This window comes from Lytechinus pictus, chromosome 1 (genome assembly GCF_037042905.1).
Source record: "Lytechinus pictus isolate F3 Inbred chromosome 1, Lp3.0, whole genome shotgun sequence".
Taxonomy (NCBI): domain Eukaryota; kingdom Metazoa; phylum Echinodermata; class Echinoidea; order Temnopleuroida; family Toxopneustidae; genus Lytechinus; species Lytechinus pictus.
Window position 1 is genome coordinate 42416835 of NC_087245.1, and position 22468 is coordinate 42439302.

Below are 22468 nucleotides of genomic sequence, written 5' to 3' on the forward strand. Positions count from 1 at the left end.
TGGATGTCAACTATACATCGTATTTGGAGAGCTGCCAGTTTGAGATAATTATTGTACCTTGGATCGTCAATTAGTCTTTGACAGTTCATTGTGCTCAATGTTACGTCACACCAACGAAACTGACACTAGACCAAACAACTTTTCAATGTCAGACCACAGGTCGGGTTTGAAATCGGTTTCGACTGTGTGACTGTATCACCCTGAGAGCGTCGTTGTGTGAGATGGTTTTACGAGGGACCTAACTTATTTTTCACGTGGGGATATGTTTTGTTCACATGATGATAAGGACGTTAGACTTTGGCAAAGCTCTTTAGTGGTTTATCGTTCTCATCAACATCTTAAAACAATACAGTCGATCAGAAGCTGGTGCAAATAAATCTATCTGAAGTCTGTTTAAATTCTAACCATGCATGTGCACCAAAATACGAACGCATATCTCGAATTGTGCGCTAAAAGAGGTTTAACTATCTATCACTAATTACACATGGGCTGTTCCAAAAGATAGACGGGGGAGATCGGCAGTATACTCTTAATGATTATTCAACTAGTATACTGGAAGGACCCTTTACAGGGACAAGAACGAAGACCCTTTTACCCATGGCCGCGAAATGGAATGCCCTGTTTGAAACTGATTACATCACAAATAAGATTATTCTTAGAGTTGACAATCGCTACAAGAACTTAATGTTGATAAGTATTTTTATATAGTAGGTGTCTCCAAATTTTGAAAACATTTCTTCAGATGATATTGACAAATTCGGGTGTCTTGGGTTCTGCTTACATTGAGGCAACTTTCTTTGCTGAAACGTCACTCCAAACATTACATTCATTCCTATCAGATTTTGTAGTTCAAGGTAAATAATTTTATATCTTATGTTGTTTCTTTACTCGTTTTATATTTTTATTCATTATTGCTCCTATTTATTCATTTTTATTTGAAAACAGATTTACAGATGCTCTGAAGAAGTAATTCCTATCTTGTATTTACTGAAATCTTCAAATTGTGCATTTTGCTTTCTGTGACATATATATTCACTTATAACTCTATGTTCTTTTCTCCCTTACATTATACTATTCGGATTTTGTTTAAGTGAAACATACATCATAAGGACCATATATATCATTTGATCCCAATACTTGCATAAAATAGAAATTGGCTTTCAACTTTAAATTGAATACACTATATTGTTCTTTTAATAAACTGGTGAAATATATTCTAATGTACAAACTTAGTCCTAAGACTTACCTTCTGACATCATGTCCGACAAAAGCTGATGAAACGCTTTCTAGGTCTTCTTTCGACAAGGTCGCTACATTTCATCGTTAATGTTTTTAAAGCCTTGAAGCATGAGAGCTCGTAGCTCAGTCCTAGGGCATTGGACTCTGGATGGGTCAAGGCTCAAGTCCAAGCAATGCACTCACTGTTCTTTCAACATCTTTGTAGAAGACTTCAACTGATTGTCCATTGGTTGCACTGATAAGATTTTTTTTTTCAATTTGTTTAAAATGCGACCTGCCTAAAAATGTGCAGAGTTACATCCTGGTGCTCAAGGACCTAGTCTTGCTTATTAATGGCGTAGAGTTGTATTTTCTTTTCTTATTGTGTGCATAAGCCAATCGTCTACATTGTCAAATTCGAATTGATAGTGCTCTACAGAGCTTATATCTCTCTTGAAATCTCCTCCTAGATTTAACTGGAAAGCTGGGCCCGTCTTACAAAGAATTACGATTGATCCAATCAACCAAAACTATTGAAATCCAGCAACATTAACATATAAAATACATGTTTCTTCAAAGTATTTTCCACATATTATGATGTATACATTCATACTTTCACTGTTCTCTTTACAGTATGCTTCTATTTGTTTTCAAAAGATATTTTGGAAATCTAAAGAAAAAATTATGACATTGATGGATTTCCATATAATTGATCGGATTAATCGTAATTCTTTGTAAGAGGAGGCCCTGATCTCCATGTATCGCTGTTGGAATATGATGGATCTGAAGAGTGGCCCCGGGCAGGGGCCTTGCCAAGGCCACGGTAGACCGCACAGCTACCATGCATGGCTATAGCGCAAGGCAATGCGTTTAAACATGCATTAAAGGTCAAGTCCACCCCAGAAAAGTGTTAATTTTAATCAATAGGGAAAAATCAAGCAAGCATAAAGCTGAAAATTTCATCAAAATCGGATGTACAATAAGAAAGTTACAAATTAAAAGTTTGAATTTTCGCTAATTTTTCACAAAACAGTTATATGCATAACTCAGTTACATGCAAATGAGAGAGTCGATGATGTCCCTTTTTTGTTTATTGTTTGAATTCTACGATATTTCATTTTTTTTACAGATTTAACAGTAAGGACCGATTTGAATGTACCATAAAATGTTAAATCAATGGAAATACCAAATGTTCAGGGAGGAATAAAACTTTGTTTAAGAGTGCAACAGGGAGAAAATTTGAATATTTCATATTTCATATTAGTGCAAAAGAAAAGAGTGTTGTCATCATTAGCATACCGACCATTATGCGAATATATGATATGTATTGTGCAAAATTGAAAAATGTCGTAACTTTTTTATTTTACATCTGATTTTAATGAATTTTCAGTGGCATGCTTGTTGAATTTTCCTCTTTCTATTCAAATCAACTTGGGATTAGACTTGTCCTTTAAATATTCAAATGTCATGACCAAGTGACCTTTGACCTTTCCCAGTGTAAAGGGCTATATTAATGGTACTTTATGTATTTCTGCTATTTCCATTGGTAAAAAGAGTGATAAATAATTTTCAAAAGGTTAGATTTTGAACAAAAGGTTTCATAAGTGTATCATATTGATTCAATTTCTACATTAACATGTATAATGCATAATCTCTTAAGCTCGACCTATAGAAAAGATGTAGTCAAAATTAAAATCTTATTTAAGGAGATAACCTTGGATTGAATTAGCTGTAAGAAAACAGAGAAATCAAAGCATTATATCAATGAAATAACAAAATTGGCCACACAATGAGAGATTTATGAAAATGCATATTACTTATTTTCATGATAAAATATAACATGTCTACCACAGGAATTGTTGATGCAAGAAAAACAAGAAAATTTGGAATAAAAACACACAAAAAAAGGTTTGCCCAATATTGGGTAAAATGGGAACATGCGTGTTGGTTGGGTAAAGAGTTACCGAATATTTTATAAATTTTACGCAATGTTGCATTGAAACTTCTCAATATGGGGTAAAAAAAACTTCAGCAAACATGCATGTTCCCTTTCTACTCAATATTGGGTAAAATTTTACTCAGTGTTTTAAAGTGAATGATCGAATATACATGTTTCTAATGATAAAATATGGTTAAAACCAACAACAAAAAAGTGCTCGGTCGCTAATATAGCAACTATACATGGTGGCTTAAGCAAGTTGCGGTAGTTTGCTATCCCTAAAGAAAAATGCAAGCGGGATTGATGCCATATGATTAAATTTACTTGGTTCTAATAAAGTTTAGCTCCTGTTTGAGAAGCCCTTAAAATACACTTTGTTTTCCAGCCATCTAACTGTTTCTTGCCAATCATATAAATTCAGAATTTTTATTGAAGAAGTCCACTACTTCTGGAGTTCCTTACCGAAGATGAAGCCATTTTTTTATCGTATCAAAGTAGTGATCGATATGGGTTTATATAAGGAGATGGAACATTAAAACAACACCGTCGTCACGACTATAACTAGGTCTTATTAATTATACAGATAAATCACTTGAAACAATATGGCTCACTATTACGCGGGGGATCCAACGGTATTATGGATTGTCATAATCGGTTTCATCATCTCATTCGTGCTCGCCATGGGTCTCGGTGCCAACGACGTCGCCAATTCCTTCGGTACCTCTGTCGGCGCCAAGGTACTGACGCTCTACCAGGCGTGCGTGGTGGCGGCCATCTTTGAAACCGCCGGCGCCATACTGCTTGGCTACAGGGTGTCGGATACCATTCGAAAGGGAATATTTGACCCTCTACTCTACAACGGAAGAGACGAGCTTCTCCTAGTTGGAAATCTATGTGCCTTGGCAGGTAAGGATGAAGCATGTCCAGAGCTAGTCGATGATAAAGAATAGCTAGCAGATTCAGGGGCCCGTATTCTGAAGTCAGGGTTAACTTAGAACATGGTCTAACTCTGTGCTAAAATTATGCGAAGCTAAAAGTGTCAATTTTTTTTTATTAAGTTGAATGTTTCTTATATTTACTGGGCTCTTTCCTGATTCTTCAATGGTGAAGACAATAATCTATTTATACTTTCTAGAAAATTATGAATGATTTGAAAGCCAAATGAGCTGAAATATGATATCTCTACTGTTAGTGATCTATGTAACAATTAGCTATCCATACTTAAACCACAACTTTAAACCTAAGTTAAACTTAAACCCGACTTCAGAATACGGGCCAAGGAAAAGATGGTGAAAGCACGAGCTCACTAATCCTGTCTTATATATCACTGCAGCTGTCGCTCACCCTAGCCTAATCATTGGGCCTGATAGACATTTTAAAGAATCTAACCCCTGAATCTAACATCTAAATTGGTCTATACGAATTCAACCACACTGGCGTAGAAAGAAAGAGGAAAACATTCTTTGATATAGCAACACCCACATATTTTGTGGGAAAGGGCATGGTGAATTTCCCCTTGATCGATATACAGATCCACGTGACCACCAATAAATGAAAAAGATTGCTTGCGAAGATTATATCTCGAACGATCCTCTGAATTCATTGGTAACATCGAATTGGCCTTTTTGTTAATCCCGAACTCTGATGCATGATGTATTTGTTCATGCGCATGAAAAAAGACCACACCCAAAAATAAAAAGTAAATAAAATTCGTGCAGACACTCTCAAGATATCTGTGACTGAAACATCATCTAATTTATGTCATGGGAAGTCTAATTGTGACTTGGTGTGTTGAATAAAAGTGGTGTGTCTGGTCACTTTATTTTGCATATGGCATCGTATTTGCAACACACAGGTGACAAATGAGACCTTGTTTTAAAATGAAATAAACGTTTCCCAATGTCTTTATTAAACAGAAGTAATTCACTTTGAATATTCACGATGAACATCCAGTTTTTTCTTCCGCATGTAGAATCACAGAGGCTTGTTACGATCATAGAATCCTATAAAATAATCATAATATCACCCACCTTTACCTCCAACGACAGGCTCCTGTATATGGCTCTTTACTGCAACCATTTTCAGAGTTCCCGTTTCTGCGACACACAGCATTGTTGGCGCTTCTTTGGGCTTCCATATGGTAGTCTTCGGAGGAGTTGGAGTCAACTGGAATGTCGTTGTCGTCATTGGTAAGACACTAATTTGTTTTTTGACTTTCTATTCACATGAAATATTTTACGTAAGTTACTTGTGACTTATGCCATGGCTTAAAATCATTGTATACTTCTTAGCTGCGAGCAGCGTATGTCTGCATCTTGAGGTTTTTGTGTGAGATTATTTTGTAAGTCTTTCTGCTTTATTTCCCTGCAATTTGGAATTTAATCATTTTTTTTCAATGAAATAAAATTTTATTTATTTGCTTAACCATCAAATTAAACAAAACAATACAAATTGACGACAAACTTTTATACAAAATTCCAATTATGGTAAGGTGACCCCGGGGAGAGCAAAGCTTTGTAAAACTCGGCCACCAAATAACAAAAATATACAATTATTGACAATATAGAATGCAAATGATATCAATAACTATCCCCTTATTTTCTTTTATTATTTTTACAAAATGTTCTTCATAAATCACTTAGTTATAAACATTTCAAAATAAAAACGTTTTTACATTGTTCATGAAATAAATTCAATTGAACTGAAAATTCCATCATGAAAGGGAAATCTTGCCCTGACAAAAAGTTAATCGTAAAAAAAAAAAAAAAAAAAAAAATATTGCCGACGTTTAAAAAAATAAAGAATAAAAAGTTATTATAATATCAATCATTTGATTGTGACGTCATGTGCGAGAAGCTTTCCTACATATCGTATTGTAAAAAATCAATGAAATGTCATTTTTTCTAAAAAATTAAAAAACATTTTTTTCTGTGCCTTCAGTATATCAATAGACCAATAATTTCACATCCGTTTCTGAAAAGAAAACCAAAATAAGTCATCAGGAACCATTGAAAATTTATTTTTATGCATTTCATATTATGTAACATATGGCGCAGCGTCTCGATGATGATGTCATAAGTCCATAATTTAAAATTCTAATAACTTTCTTAATCTTTAATGAATTTTCTTCAAACCTTCACCAATATTTTTTAATAATCTTTCTGCTATTTTTATTTTAACAACAAAATTTTCTTTAGTGTGAACTTCTCCCTTATGAAGTACCAAAATTTCTTACATTTTCTAATGGAATTGATTGCAAACGGCCTGAATTCGAAAAGCAATTGAAGGTTTCTCAAAGAGTCTTTAATCTTATGCAATTGGGTTTGATTTTTTGTCATTTAGTTATATTTACAAAAAAAGTGTATAAAGTCATAAGTAAATTTCAAGAAAGCTTTTGAAATAATCCTTTGAAACGACCTACACATAGTATGCCTACTTGCTTTTTGTTTCTTCTTGAGCAACTCATGACAATTTTGCTCAAAACCATGAGCATCCCACAAAGCGTTGTTCTCTAATTGACTAACCGCCATCCTCTGGCACACACACCCACCCCCATCCACACCCACATATAGTTATGCACTCACACCCTCACACACAAAAATGCATTAAAAACAGATGTCAAAATATAAGTTAAGGGCTGAAAAAGGAAGATTGAAACAAAACTTCATACAACGTTTTGCTATCATTCATTTTTACAGCACTTTGCTCTCAAATGCGTGAAAATATGAATAATATGTTTGGATTTAGGAATATCTCAACTTCCACGCATCACATAGATGAGGACATAACAATTAACATTGGCTGACGTGACAAACGCAGTCTTTGTGATATTCAGTGGTTCAAGATATCGTGATATGACCTCCATCTGACTTGCATGTGATTGCCATGCAAGTTAAAAGATAAATCATCTTTTTGATCTTTATCAGTTGCCTTAGTATACCCATCAACCCATTAGTTTACTTGCTGTTAATCAGTAATTAATTTTCCGAAGCGAGTCTAATAGGTCAATACCCAACCAGGTTTTGTTTAATCAGACTGATAAAAAGCATCTATTGCATTGTGCTTGACTAAATTCATTTCTTCAGGTCAGCCGGATCAATAGCTATGGGTTTTCAAAAAATGGCATGATGTAAGAAATACACAAAATTGTTTAATATGAGAACCCCCCCCCAAAAAAAAGGACTATGGTTGAAAGGAAAAGATCAAGGGTGGCATTATCATTTGAAAACAATTTTTTTTGGGGGGTGATAAGCATTGAAAAGGGCTTGATACCTATGTAAAAAATCTTGCGATTTCCATTTTATGTTCTGTGGTAGTTATGACAAATAGCTTGCAAACAGAAATTCCGTACAAATGTTCATATTTTATGTGTGTACTTATTTCCATTGCTTAAAGGTCAAGTCCACCCCATAAAAATGTTGATTTGGATAAAGAGAGTAAAATCAAACTAGCATAATGCTGAATATTTCATCAAAATCGAATGTAAAATAAGAAAGTTATGACATTCAAAAGTTTCGCTTATTTTTCACAAAACAGTGATAGGTGACATGCAAATGAGACAGTCGATGATGTCCGTCACTCACCATTTCTTTTGTTTTTCATTGTTTGAAATTTTCAGTGTTATGCATGTCTTTTTTCCCCTTCTATTTATTCAAATAAACTTTGTGTTGGGGTGGACTTGTCCTTTAAAGATATATAATTCTTCTCGATATCATTATTCAAATAAATATATATGGAGATTTTATTGAATTAAATAAATGAAAATGAAAATAAGGCTTACAAAGTAAAACATTTTCTCGATATTCTCTAAGGTGATACATTTCATCGAAGCAAGTCTAATATAAAATGTAGACAATCGTCATTTACATCTATACAGATGGAAAATAATATCATAATTTATGTTGTGGTAGGGTAGTTTGGGTATGTTTGATACTATGAACAACCCTCAATCATTTCTAGGGCATTGATGGGTGGGAAAGGTGTGTAAGGTAGACGAACTTACATGGTGTAACTTTATTAAGGCTAATTGGTTAGTTCAGGCCTACCAATTATTGCACGTGATACAAAAAGGCGTGATGCCGGTCTTGTAAAAAAAGCTGAAGAGCATTTTGATACAAGCCAATACGCAATCCAGTCTCACCCAACAGAAGATACCACACCGATAATAGTCTTTAAAATTGCTGGCATGCACTGTTTTCCACTATCAAGTATCGATAGCATGGTAGAGTCGGATTGTGTGACGTTCACATTTGCTTGAACAAGTAAGTTCAGAATGGAGTCACTGGTATGATTAAACCCACCAAGAAAGCAAATGTTTTGTGTCAATGATGTTGACCCAGAGACTTTGCTCTCAAGATAATTCTCAAGTACCTCCTTACACAATATTTAGGACATTTACATCCTTGAACAATCTTCATCATCATGATCATGTTGATTATTTGGAATGGTATTTAAAATGATGATTTTATTCGGCCATTTTCATAAAGTATGCATGCACTTTTGAGTAGTTTCATTTTCACTTTCGTTTCATTTCCAAAAATGGAAAGAAAGAGGAGAATTGGAAGTGATAGCCTAGTCCTTTGATTAATATGATTAAAATAAAGTATAACACCTCTGTCAGTACTCTTTTTTAACAAAGAATAAATGCATATCATTCTCTTAACACCGGCATTAATATATATATATTTTTTCATTGTATAACACTATACAGGTATTTTGAAAAAAAAAAGAAAAAAAAATAATCCATTAGAAATTCAAAACTGACAGATATTTGACTTTGATAATCAATGACACATATATTCAAATGATTATCGCCTCTTATTCTGAATGAAAATAGTGAAAGTTTGCTATGTAGGTCTATAATTAGCCGTTATTCATGTAAAGTTTTTCTTGTGCATTTTCCCTAACAAATCCGTTAATACCAAGCATGCCAAGTGTGATATGTCGATATCATCAGCTGTAGCCATCAGTCCTGGTTGGTCTAAAATTTAACCAATCGATCCTTAACCAACATTGGGTTATATACCCATCATGCTTATAACCTAAAGTGTGTTTGTCACTAGAAGTTTGAGAAAGTAGAAATGTGTTCTTTCTCACTGATCAAAAATTAAAGGACAAGTCCACCACAAGAAAAATTTGATTTGAATAAAAAGAGAAAAATCAAACAAGTGTAACACAGAAAATTTCATCAAAATCAGATGTAAAATAAGAAAGTTATGACATTTTAAAGTTTCGCTTTATTTCACAAAATAGTTATATGCACATTCCGGTCGGTATGCAAATGAGGGAACTGATGACATCTCTCACTCACTATTTCTTTGGTATTTTATTATAAGAAATATTAAATATTCGAATTTTCTCATCATTGTCCTGTGAAAATAAGTTTAATTTCTCCCTAAACATGTGAAATTATCATTGTTAAACATTTTATGGTTCAGTCAAGTTGGTCCTTATTGACAAATCTGTAAAAATTGAAATATTGTACAATTCAAACAATAAAAAACAAAAGAAATAATGAGTGAGGGACATCATCGGCTGTCTCATTTGCATGTCACTGAGTTGTGCATATCACTGTTTTGTGAAAAATAAGCGAACATTTAATATGTCATAACTTTCCTCTTTTACATCAGATTTTGATGAAATTTTCAGCGTTATGCTAGTTTGATTTTTTTCTATTTATTCAAATCAACTTTTGTTAGGGTGGACTTGTCCTTTAATACACATGCGATTATGTGTGGTTAAGATTAAGTAACCCTTACAAGAATTTAATGAAGAAGTAAGTTTTTTTCCCAAAATCAATCCGATTTATTAAACTGTTGGTAATTACTGATCAACTGTAGTAATGGATGGGCAGAATTCCCTGACACCAACTGGTCGATGTTAAGGCTAATTCCAGCTATTTAGGGCGGCAACAAATTGTTTTGATCGACGGAATGCCCCAAAGCTTTTTGCAGCGAGTAATAATTGAAAATTGTGCTTCTTTGTGAATTATCTTGCAGTTATCTCTTGGTTTATCTCACCTGTCCTCTCTGGTTTCATCTCGTCTTGTATCTATGGCCTTCTCTATGTCACCGTCTTGAAAAGGGTAAGATATCATAATACAAATCCAAATTTCTTTGAAATATGATTAATCATAATAATCACTCTCTGTATATGAAATCACATAAAAGTACGAATTATAAGCAGATACCTCAAAGGGGTGTAATAAAGCAAGACTGTGTAAGCGGCGTGGGGGGGGGGGGGGGTCTCTTGTCGAAAATATTGGTCTCATCGATAAAACAGAAGGCCATGAAGGAAGAGTGGATCGACATCCGCCTCCTACAGAATTCGACAAGCCTCAAAATGTTTCCAAGTCTATTATAAAATCGCAATTTTTTGGCTGTTTTTGTAAATACCCCTCCTCTTCCACGTGCCTATGGTTTTTTTCGGCACATTTATGGATATAGAATTGAGAAGAAGAAAAAAACAGTAATGATGATAGAATGTCATGAGCATACGTTTTGCTTAAGTAGTTGGAATATTTTGATTGATTATGTAATCAATATTTGACTTTTTTGCAGGACAATCCTTTGGACTGGGGTGTTTACACTGTTCCAGTCTGGTACTTTATTCTCATCTTTATCAACTTCTTTTCCATCTTCTACGGATCATCACTATGTAAGTTTATGGAACTTATTTACCAGGATAATCCCTCAGGAGGCAAGGGACGGTCGGCCTAGTATTATTTTTCAAGTATTTCAAGTAAAAATAAAAGAATGATATAAAAAGGAGATTCAGAATAAATAAATATATATTAGCGCTCTTGTCCAATTGAGGTCACAATGAAGTAATATGTTGGCCATGAGCCCCTTTAAAAAAAATACACTGGCACCGCCCCTGGGACTGACCCAAACAAATGCCTTGAAACTAAAACTTATTATTACATGTATTATGTGACGGGATACTTTCTTCTCACTTTTGTTTGGTAGAATTTGCCAAAGTATTGCCGTTTTTTCTTGGTAATTCTTCCTTCTCTTCTTGTTTTCCTCCTACAACAGCAGCAGCACAAATAACAGCTGTTTTTACTTATACTTCTCCGTGCTTCTTCTAATCCCATTTAATATGTGGATCATTTGTTTTAAAGGGAGGGCAACGTCTTTCACAAAATTTAACTGGTCTAGAAATTCGTTCTCTACTGCGCTAATATACTTCTTTTTCTTTAATCACGGTCATATAATCGTTCCAAATCTGTTCCTCCCATTGAGTAGCAAATGTTTTCCATTTTTTGTAATTCCAGTGTTCGGATTCGATGAGATATGGATCGTTATGGTGATCTCAATTGGAAGCGGATTGGTTATTGCTGGATTTGGTTACTTCTTTATCATACCATGGATTACAAATAGAGTTAAAAGTAAGTTCATGGAAACGTCATTACAAATTCAATCTTGGAAGCGTCGTAAAAATTTACTATGTCTTCAGAGATATAAATACTACCATGACAAATTTGGTATCAAATGAAAGGGCGTATTATGCTCTTTTACATGATTGGAATGCAGTTAGGATTAAAATATATTTCAGATGGAATTTTCTTTGAAAGAAAAAGGTAATATTCGAGCCAAGTGTATTGTATTGTTTGTTATCATATTTTAAAACATCATTTCACAGAAATATATAAATGTCAAATCTATGATTTATATTACATTTTCTATCATGATATGTCACCGCTGAACAAAAAAGTGTAATCTGAAATGTTTGTGTTAAGAAGTAACTAGCACAAATATTTTATAAGATACAGTAAATTTTATGATGTTTGGCAAGTGTCAACTTTTCTTTGAATTTCCTGGGTGTATGTAAACTTCTGGCCTCAACTGTGTGTGTATATATATATACATACATATACTGTGTATACATAAATATAAACATATATAAATATATATATATACTTCGGGAATTCTATCCTTGTATTAGAGTGCTCGATGTCCTTCACAGGAAGAGCTTTGAATAATAAACACAAGTTCACAAGGTTGACTGGAGGTTCATCAAATTTAATTGCAACTCTGAGTTTCACGCAACCTGCGTGAGGTGCGATCTTCACACAAACACACAAACACAAACACATCTATATATATATATATATATATATATATATATGTGTGTGTGTGTTTATGTGTGAGGGTGTGTTTATGTGTGAGGATGTGTGAAGGTGTGTGTTTATGTGTGAGGGTGTGTGTGTGTGTGTAAAGAGAATGAATTAGCCAATAATTTCGTTTTTGCATGGAAACTGAAAGGATTCTGAGTGGAAAGGTACCTCTTTTCCTACTTTGTAAAATATATAATTATTGCTATATGAAGGTTTTAAGTTGTGAATTTATGTGTTATCACTCAAGTAGGCCGATATTATGAGACTGCGCTGCTAAATGTGTTGCATTATGGGTAATAAACCTGGCCAGATACGAGTAGTCAAGGACTTGAGGTTGGACTACGACTATAAAGACTGCTGGTTCGTTTGCCATTTAAAGAATGGAAGGATAATGAAGAGTGGTATCCGATTTCATTTCAGAAATGAAGGGACAGGAGAAACTAGAATTAGCAGAGGAAGGTCAGGTTCAGAATGATCAAGAACAAGAGACTGAATTAAAAGAAGGTGAGGCTGTCGTGTTTTCTCATTTTACTTAATATTAAGAGTATCTGGTATCACTGAGAATGAGGAACAAAAATCAAAACTATTGAAAATTGTGCAATGATTAATCAATGATGTGGATGCACTAATAGTAGTACTATCAGTGGTATAGGACTATGAACAATCAAACTAGTAATATCTTGATTGTTAATGATAATTGAACAAATGTTTGATGATAATAATACTGATAATTAATATCTAAAAATCACATAAGTAATGATAATAACAGAAAATAATGGCAATGATGATAGTGATATAATCATAATAATAATATTGATCATCATCATCATCGTCATCTTTTCCTTCATAGTATTATGATCATGAAAATAATGTTGATGATGATGTTGATATTAACAAAAACGATAATAATAATCTTAATAATAAGAGTATTGATAAAGTTACTTTACCTATAGAAATGACATCCTTTCTTACCAAATACAAGGTTTACCAAATGGAAACTGCGATGGTGACGCCGCCTCGTTAGAAAAGAAAAATCCTGACGACCCTGATGCCATTTTGGTTCCAGAACATCCGATAGCCAACGGCTTATCTGCCGAATTCACCAACGGAATGGGTAAGGCATAGGCCTATTCTATCATCCTATTACACATTTAGAAGTATACATTATCAAACCTGTAAGATATCATCTCAAATTCTTGCTTTGTTTGATGAAAAAGAAATATTTACTTCCATTGAAATTTGTAAATATATAAATTCAAGTTTGTAAGCTTTGGATAATTGTTTTAATTTGTAATAGTAGTTCTAGTAGAATAAGTAGCATTGGTAGCAGTCCTAGTCGAGGTAGTGATCTCGGATAACTATACCAGAGAACCTTTGTTAGTGATGCCAACCATCCCGATTTCATCTGGACGTTAATTGCGCCACTCGCGGTCATACGATCGCCATTCTTATCCTCCCAACGTTCTTGCTCTGACCAATTTGAAATGAGAAGTATACGTCATGGTAGGAATAAATACCCTTAAACCAATCATCACTCGTGTATTTATCGTTTGTGTCAAAGATATTGTTATCCTTGTTATCATCAATACTGTTTTTCAATATCATATTTCTATTCATCATCGTCACTCTCATCAACGATGCGACTTTCATTTTGTGTTTTATCATTGCGTTTTCTACAGCTAATCCTGCTTACAAGACATCGGAAACAGTTGAGATGGACATCAACTCTGAAGATGAGGATAGTTCCGATAAATGGCTCGTAAAGAAGGGCTCTAAAGAGTGGGAATCAGTCAAAGATTCGATTGAAGTTCGCGCCATTTGCTCCCCGCTGCAGGTTGTATCAGCCTGCTTCGCCGCTTTCTCACATGGAGGCAACGATGTCAGGTAAGCCACGAGCAGTTGAAGAGTAGACCCCACACAATAATTTTCCCTGAATAGAACTGCCATCCTGGGAATATCTCACTAATCATCCACAAAATTTGTTGCGCAAACTTAGGCTGAACAATGGTTCAAAGCTTCTTTGATGCATTAGAGGATTAATAGGTAAAGGTCTGCAGAATTTTGATAGTTTTATAGTTCTTTTTTTAGCATATCCCCCCACTATTCACTATGATTCGTTTTTTATCAAACATTGTTGATTTACATCATTATGTCCTTTTGATATCAAAGGAATATGTTGGCATATCATGCTCTTTCATACAAAGCATAATGCTGTTAAACTATTTCGAACATTCAAATTTCTCCCACTTTCATCATTTTCAATCCTGCACAATCCCTATCGTTGTAGATCAGCGTATTTTCACTCCTCCTTTATTGCTTAGCAAAGAAGAGACTCTATTCCCGGTTTTCTCTTGCTTTTTAATTCTTCAGTAACGCCATCGGACCCCTGATCAGCATCTGGACCATTTTTACCACCGGTTCCGTGGACCAAGAGACAATAACCCCTGTATGGATCCTTCTTTACGGAGGTGCAGGCATCTCACTCGGTCTCTTCCTATTCGGCCGTCGTGTCATCAAGACAATCGGTGAAGACCTCACTCCAATGACTCCGTCAACGTAAGTTGATCACATGTAACATGGCAAGTGTATAATTAACTTCCCTGTTTTAAAAACACAACTTCGTCATGAACATATATAATATTGCAAATATTTGAAAAGTAACTTTGTATATCATGGGAACAATTGTCACTGAAACTATAGGACAAAGGTCTCGATATATGTTTTCTTATTTTGTCTTTCTGATTGTACAATATATTTCTAAAAAAAGTTTGAGAGGGAATATGAGAGTGAGATTGAGAGGAACTGATGTATGTGTGGTGTGTGAGAGTAATTTGGTGTGTTTGAGGGTGCGCTTGGTGCATGAGGGTGTGTATGTATGAGGGGTGACTGTCCTAAAGAAATTAAAAGAGTGTGGAACGAGTATTGTTTAAAAAAAAATCAAAAATTCAATAAAAGTTTGTTTGTTGATAGGAGAGACTGAATAGGGGTAAGGTGTACTCTATTTCCAACGCCTGGAATTCAAGAAACATCAATCAACCCTTTTTCCTTTCAGTGGCTTCTGTGTCGAGCTCGGGTCAGCTTCCACGGTACTTCTAGCATCGAACCTCGGTATCCCTATCTCAACTACCCATTGTCAGGTTGGTTCCGTCTGTGGTGTTGGCTGGCTGAGGACGCGAAAGGCTGTTGATTGGCCTCTGTTCTCAGGGATCTTCTTCGCCTGGGTGGTGACCCTCCCTGCCACCATGATGCTAAGTTCAGGTTTGATGGGGTTCCTGCAGCATGCCGTTCCTGGAAGCTGTGAACTTATTCCTATCCCTGTCATGAACACTACTACAACCGCCATGGCATCGACCCTTGGATTGATCTAAGTTTATATGCAATATCCTAATGGCTGTAGACTATGGTCAGAAGGACCAATCTGTCAAATTTTGGAGGCTTCCTGGTGGAACGATGGTTCTTCCTCTGCCAGGCTATAGATTCGAAACCAAATTGATGTCCTCGCGTCTCGTCTTACAATAGGCCTACTGGAGGCCTACGTTCGCTACTGCCACAATTTCGTAGGTATTTCACACTATAATCTGCCAATTCCGGATGATGTATTTCCTATCCCAATGGTAATCATAGACATTGTCAAACTAAACTATTCTACTGATATGTGATTACAAATCAAATTACTTGGGGTGTCCGAAATATGAAAGGTATTGCACACTTTAGTATAAAGTAATTTTGAAATATTTTATAAAGTGTGATTTTTAAAGATCATGGCATTGCTAAAATATTTTTCTTCTTAAGGATGTTTTTTAGAACAGGGTTGTTTCCTTTTGTTGAAAAGTCCACAAGGCCTTTAAAATGAGTCACTTTAAATCATATGCAGTATATGTATATTCACTTGTTTAAAGCACATGCATCAATTATTTAAGTACTTACTGAAGGAAAAACAACCATTAACATTAAATGATACAGTTTGTTAAAACTCTGAAAATACCTTTTTTCTCTGAACCAGTGTTTTAATTTAGAGCAAATCATACACAAATGGACTTAGTTGAATTATACTGTATAAGTATTCAATGAAGTTGATAAGGTACAATTTATTTATTATATTCCATCGTGCCCTTCAGTTGACTTCGTGTCTTAATGATTGTCCTGGTAAAAACACCCTTCTAAAGACTCTCTTAAACAAGTTCCGTCTATTGGTTGTTTACTCATAACCATGCTACTTTCGTACGCAGCCAGGTAATATATAGACCTACACTGTAAAATCTAGTCCGACATCGACTTTACCCACACCAGGCCAAAGCGATACTACAGTACTGCACCAAATATGTATTTAAACAACACCAGACTGTGAAAATCGATTTCATTCTCCTTGCAGTGTTGTGTTAAATCTACATCGCTGTTTCTTTAGTGTTTAATCCTGTAGTAGGTCCATTGGTGTAAATAGTTAGCACTCGAGTAGGTAATTTGATATAAGCTATTGAGGAGATGTCTGAATCGACTGAGACTACCTAGGTCCATCACTTGCTGTACAGCGTTCAGCAATCCATGTGAAATTTTCCAGGATTTTTTTAAGCACGGGGATTACAGTTTGTAGTCGACTTCTTCAGTTTATAAGTATTGTATCTTGTATTCTGCAATTCCTTCCATAGAGAGAAATGGACGGGATCTGTTATTATCTCAATGGAAATTATACTTCTTTTTTTTATTCAAAATGGCAACAGAGAAAAAAAAGGAAAATGAAAAACAAAAACAGCTGCGACATAATGGTTAGCAAAGCAATTCTAATTTTGATCATTAAAATGTCATATATAAACGCACACAAATATTATATTTTTTTAAATTTCATATTTCTATTGTGGAGATCAAAGTCATCAATATTCCGGTAATCAGTTTGGTCAATATGTCGTATTAAACAGTCATCACGATCATAGGGATATTTTTTTCAGCTTCACTGCCGATTCTTGAAGCTTGCGATGTTCCTAGCATGCAATTGAGTAGGCTGTTAAATACAAAGAGGTTAATAATTTCGGAATTTGCCATGTCTGCCCCCATAGCGAATACATGAATATGTCATGTACGTGGGTTTATGAAACTTATTAGTCAATATTTAATTTTGGTCCAATATGCAAGAGAGTATTGCATCATGAAGTGTGTGAGTCTTAATGTTGTGTATGTTTAATAAACAATTGTAGGATTTTTACATTGGATGGAGAAGATGGAGAAGATCCATTGTATATTGTTCAAACGTATCATTGAGGAGGGTAGAGACAGAGAACAAAGAACAAAGAAGAAAATTGAAGAATAGAAAAACGCCCCTTAATGTGAATCTAATAAAATAACAAATAACTAAACTTTCTTAGTTCTTTGCAGAGGGCAAATTTTGGGGTTGACCTGCACTGTTAGAAAATGTATCCTTAAAATAAAAGAAGTTCCTGCAGCAGAGTCTCGAGAACACCTGTAATCTTACCAGATTGCGTAATATTACAGGATATTGGTATTCGGTGTATGGAATCTTACAAATTTCCTTGAATAAATCACCCTTTTCCCCTGTTTAAACAGACCTGTTCTGTTAAATTGCTGAAATTTTTTTTTTTTGTGTAAAATCACAGTTTTTTTAACAGTGTGAGAGCTGTCTTTTTTGTATTGATATGCCATTATTTTTCAAATTCAAAATCAACTAAGTTCATCTTTTAGATGTATTTCGAAGTGTTTGTATAGGAACTGTATATATTTTGTATATTGAGTTATATATATTTATGTAAGCCAAGCTATAACGATATATTTTATATGATGTTACATTGTTTGTGTATGCAAAATAAACAGCAAAAATAATACTCTAGTGTTATGACACTTGGTAGTTTTTTTTTCTCGAATTAGAAGCGACTCTATCTGAAGGCAAAAGATACAGTTTTGGTAATAATTGGAGAGGTAGTTAAAAAAGTATATCTTCTTATTGAAATTCGATAGGCAAGGACCTCTTGGTGAATATCGGACAGATGTTTCTTGTTGCAACATAGAATGGATAAAGCTTTTGAAACCATACTAGGGCCCCGTTTGATAAACGTTACTACTATGGTAACTTTGCCATCTAATGGTATCTTCAATGGAGTCCTTGATTTTGATTGGCTGATGAGCATTGTTACCATGGTAGTCGGATGGTAGAGTTACCATTTTGACTGTAATTTTTATGAAACGGGGCCCAGGAATGTGAGTGCTGTAAGAAGATGAAAATTAGAGAGTGGAGGTGATTGCCATATAGAGTTGCAGGGAGGAAGAGAGGGAGGGGGATAAGAGTAAAGGTGGGAAAGTGAAAGCAGGAGAGAGAGAAAGTGTATGTACTAAACTGAACTGAACTGAATTTATTACCAAATAATGTCAAACTACGTTGATACAGGGTGAATTGTTATATAAACTTCATTGGTAAAATGACTCTACAGAAATAGCAAGTGTATGTGATAGGTAGATAGAGACAGAAGGGGTATAGTGATTAAGAGAGGGGGAGAGGGAGGGGAGGGAAAGAAGAAGAAAAATAGTGAGAGAGAGAAAGTAAAAGATAGACAGAAGGGGAAAAGGATTGATCGAGAGAGAGAGAGAGAGAGAGAGAGAAAGTGTGTGTGTGTGTGTGGTAAAGACATAAAGGGAGAGTGCTTGAGAGAGAGAGAACGAGGGTAAGAGAGGGGGGGGGGGAGATAACATTTATCTGAAATGTAAAAATTTGGAAATGATTTATATCCCCAAACATTGATATATACCGCACACACACGCTCACACACATTTCCATCTCCCACACACTTCTCTTTATCAAGATTTCATTATGATTTGGGTAGAAAGTAATAGCAAAAACAATATCAGTTTAAATTTTGAGAGTGTGAACTTCTGCTAGCACACACACACAATACTTCAACATGCGTTCATTGAGCAGAAAAAGTAGTCGTGCAGCCATCCGCCTTAACATGTTGATAAAGGGGCCATTACTGAAATTAGGAGAAGATAGAAAGCCACGTATAATGAAGAGAGACTTGATGAGAAGCGCCAAGATGGATGGCAGGATGAAGAGGTCTACAAACCACTCTCATGTCAAAATCAAAGCTACATTACCTCTTTAACCCTAAGAAGACGAGGGCCCCCTCGAAATTTTTCGAGATAGATCCGCCGCACAATTTTTTTAAATCTGACTTTTTACTTAAGTCTCGCGCAACTTTTGAGACCAAAATTGTGACCCCCGGGTACGCAGTTTCGAAATTACGCAACATTTTGTAAGTGCCTGCAGACCCAAACTTGGTGTTTTATCTAACCAATCGAAATATAATATCTCTTCTATAATCATAAAAATATAGACATTGACTAAGACATTATTTACTCATTATATCATTTATAGTTACTACAATTTATTGGAGTGGATTTTATCCCAAGTGAACTAAAAGATGAGGGTACTAACCTACAGAATGCCTACGGGATGCAGGATATGTGCAAAAGAGTATTTGGCTGTTTATGCAACCAAGGAGCTTGCTTGATGCAACAGGCCACAGATCTTGTATGGCCAAAGCTTTGCTCATTTTGAAATGACTTTCTGTTTCACTACACTGTTCACCAGCGTACGTACCGTGCAGGAGGGCACATGCATTCGCAGGATTCCCAGCCCTTTTCCATACAGCTTCCTCCGTGGTGACAAGGGTTTCGGATGCACACGTCTTCGATAGTTAACGTGCAGAAGGGCAATTCATTATGTACGTACGAAATCTAACGAAAGTGAATGCATCCAAAATCGTGTTCGATAATTATCACTTTCATGCAGATAATTTCATTATCTTTTAAAAACTCAATGAATACAATTACATCCTTACTTATCTGTCCTCCGTGGTCCCAATCATTGTGCATGATGTGGAGTGAATTTGAAAGAATATTGTTTCCGATCTACATTTTCTGAGTTATTTATAAGGCATTCATTAATTTTATTTTTGTTTTAGGCCAGTCAGTGATGTTGCAAAAATAAAGATGTGCATGCAATCAACAAGTGATAATAACAGATCATCTCTGACATAGGGGGGGGGGGGGTGGGGTCACTGCCTCCTTCATCGTCTTCGGTGAATAAATCGCACTTTTCTTGCTATGCATGAATAATTAAGTTTTCGATTTCTAAATTTCTGAATGGACGGGAGTGAGGGATAGGGAACATCTGAGAGAAAAGAAAATCGTCAATTTGCTCGATTCTGACGGTTGGCTGAATTGGTTAGACCATCATGATCAAACTGTTTCTATAGGACTCTACAAGGGGGCAAAGTCCACTATTGCAAATCGACACAGGTACCCGTTTCATAAAAAAACTTATAATAGTAACTAGTTTTGCAATAATAGTTTAAAGCTACAGAAATCGTTCGATTTGATTGGCTGAATGTAAACCTCTGACAGAAATTGTGCATTTGTTATTATAACAAGTCTATATAAAACCGGAACGATAAAGTACAAAAACAGAGCTTTCCCTGAAACCAGGGTCATGACTCTCATAGTTGGTGGATTCGGCAAAGAATGACAGAATGTTTTCTCAATCTGCTTGGTGTACATTAGATGAAACTAAGTGGTTTGGTCAACGTCTTTAAACAGCGCAATAATACTAAAATTTAGCCGCCGATCGCAATGGATTTTACTAGTTGATGTTTGTTTGTTTGTTTTCTTTCTTGAATGTTGTTTGCTTGTTCTGTTTATTTCATTGTTCGTAGATTGTTCTATTGGTTTGAGTGTTAAGGGGAATGAGGTCCCCTTATTCATTCTATTCAAGAAACATAGGTTAATTTATTTTAGTTATTTGATTTATTCATTCATTACGCGACGTTTCACAAAATAGACAGGGGATTCATACAACGAAACGATTTTATTTAAACTAAAGATATTTTAAAGTCACATTTCAACATATGTTTTTTATTAAGGCAAATGAGAATGTTGGAATAATTACGTCTATTTTATTTGTTATGCGTTACCCGAAATGTATTGGTACTATATAGTTGTATTGAACGAATGTAATAATGGCAACTAAAAACAACGACAAAACAACAAAGATTATGGTAAAAACGGTAATGACAAACTGAAATTTCCCCTACGAATTTATGATTTCATTGTTGGAAAATCCCTACAATTTTGAGCGACGCAATTCAAGGGAGAGAAGGGGAGAGAAGTTGAATCTTGTTGAATGGGCGAACAAAAGTCGCTCGAAATTTCATTGAACGTGGCACATCTATTTGTTTAGTACCTCGTACATGTCTTGCGAAACCTTCCCCATGATCATCATCACCGTGTCAGTTCGAATTCGTTGCTTGCGTAAAATCCCCCGTTGTTTGTATCACTAAAATTTAAAGAGGAGCAATACGAACAAATAAATCTGTATCATTCAGTGTGAGTCTCGAGAAAGAGGAAGAAGCTTAAAAACAAAGGTAAGATATTGCAGGATTAAACATCTAAACTTATTTAATTATTTCACTGAATGATCAGTTACCCGGTGTAGTAACTGTTATCACAAAATAACATTAACCTTCCTTTTAATTGAGCACAATTGAAATTCATACAAAAAGAAGTTATTTATTTATTTGGAAGTTTAGAGGTTATGACGCCTTATCTTATAAAGTGGGACGTTGGTTCGAATTCTACACGAACCACTTATTTTCAGGAGAGAGCATTTGATCTGTGTTATGCTGAACCTAATCCAGGAGAGGTAAATAGGTATCTAACGGGAATTTAGGGAATTTATTTCTTAAAATGATGTACATTGAAGCATTATTAACTTTGGTCAAAATTGCTTCATTATAAATTGAACCAAATTAGTTATGTTTACATTCGGAGATTATATGCATATAGACCGGGAAAGGAGGGGGGGAGAGTCGGAATACGTTTCATATTTCAAATTTGTAATTTTCAAAATTTGATGCAAAATGTTTTTATTATTCACAAGATTTTTATTTTCATTTTGTTTTCATTTAAACTAGATGTTGTAAATTGAAAATAAGTTTATATGTATATATATTACATTCATGTGTGTGTGTGTGTGTGTGTGGAATGAAATTAAATGAATTGTAAATGCGATAATCAGGCGTATCGAATATTCAGGTTTTTAGTGTATATGCAGAGATCGTAAAGATGATTGCATAACAAAAATTTTAAGTTTTCTTTTATTGGTCTTTTCTGCTAACTTATACTGAATTAATTTC

General features: G+C 34.9%; 1 protein-coding gene across 2 annotated transcripts; it reads left to right on the plus strand.

The window, feature by feature from the left end:
* Positions 1 to 157: 157 nt before the first annotated feature.
* LOC129263238 (sodium-dependent phosphate transporter 2-like) lies at positions 158 to 18368 on the plus strand. 2 transcript variants are annotated; one of them, XM_064103377.1, is made up of 11 exons: positions 158 to 854; positions 3741 to 4063; positions 5206 to 5346; positions 10156 to 10241; positions 10717 to 10813; positions 11433 to 11546; positions 12696 to 12779; positions 13258 to 13389; positions 13955 to 14159; positions 14646 to 14831; positions 15328 to 18368. In XM_064103377.1, exons 2-11 carry the CDS (start codon positions 3760 to 3762, stop codon positions 15641 to 15643), a joined length of 1665 nt encoding a protein of 554 aa, XP_063959447.1. In that variant the 5' UTR covers positions 158 to 854; positions 3741 to 3759; the 3' UTR covers positions 15644 to 18368. The 2 variants fall into 2 exon arrangements, with proteins under 2 accessions (XP_063959447.1, XP_063959455.1); XM_064103385.1 differs by having other exon boundaries at positions 703 to 854; positions 3723 to 4063; positions 15328 to 18118.
* The last annotated feature ends 4100 nt before the right edge of the window (positions 18369 to 22468 follow it).

Coding starts and splice junctions, on each gene's coding strand:
- LOC129263238 (XM_064103377.1), top strand. CDS start 3,760: ATGGCTCACTATTACGCGGGGGATCCAACGGTATTATGGATTGTCATA. Junction 5,347..10,155: donor GAATGTCGTTGTCGTCATTG/GTAAGACACTAA, acceptor ATTATCTTGCAG/TTATCTCTTGGTTTATCTCA. Junction 12,780..13,257: donor AGAGACTGAATTAAAAGAAG/GTGAGGCTGTCG, acceptor ACCAAATACAAG/GTTTACCAAATGGAAACTGC.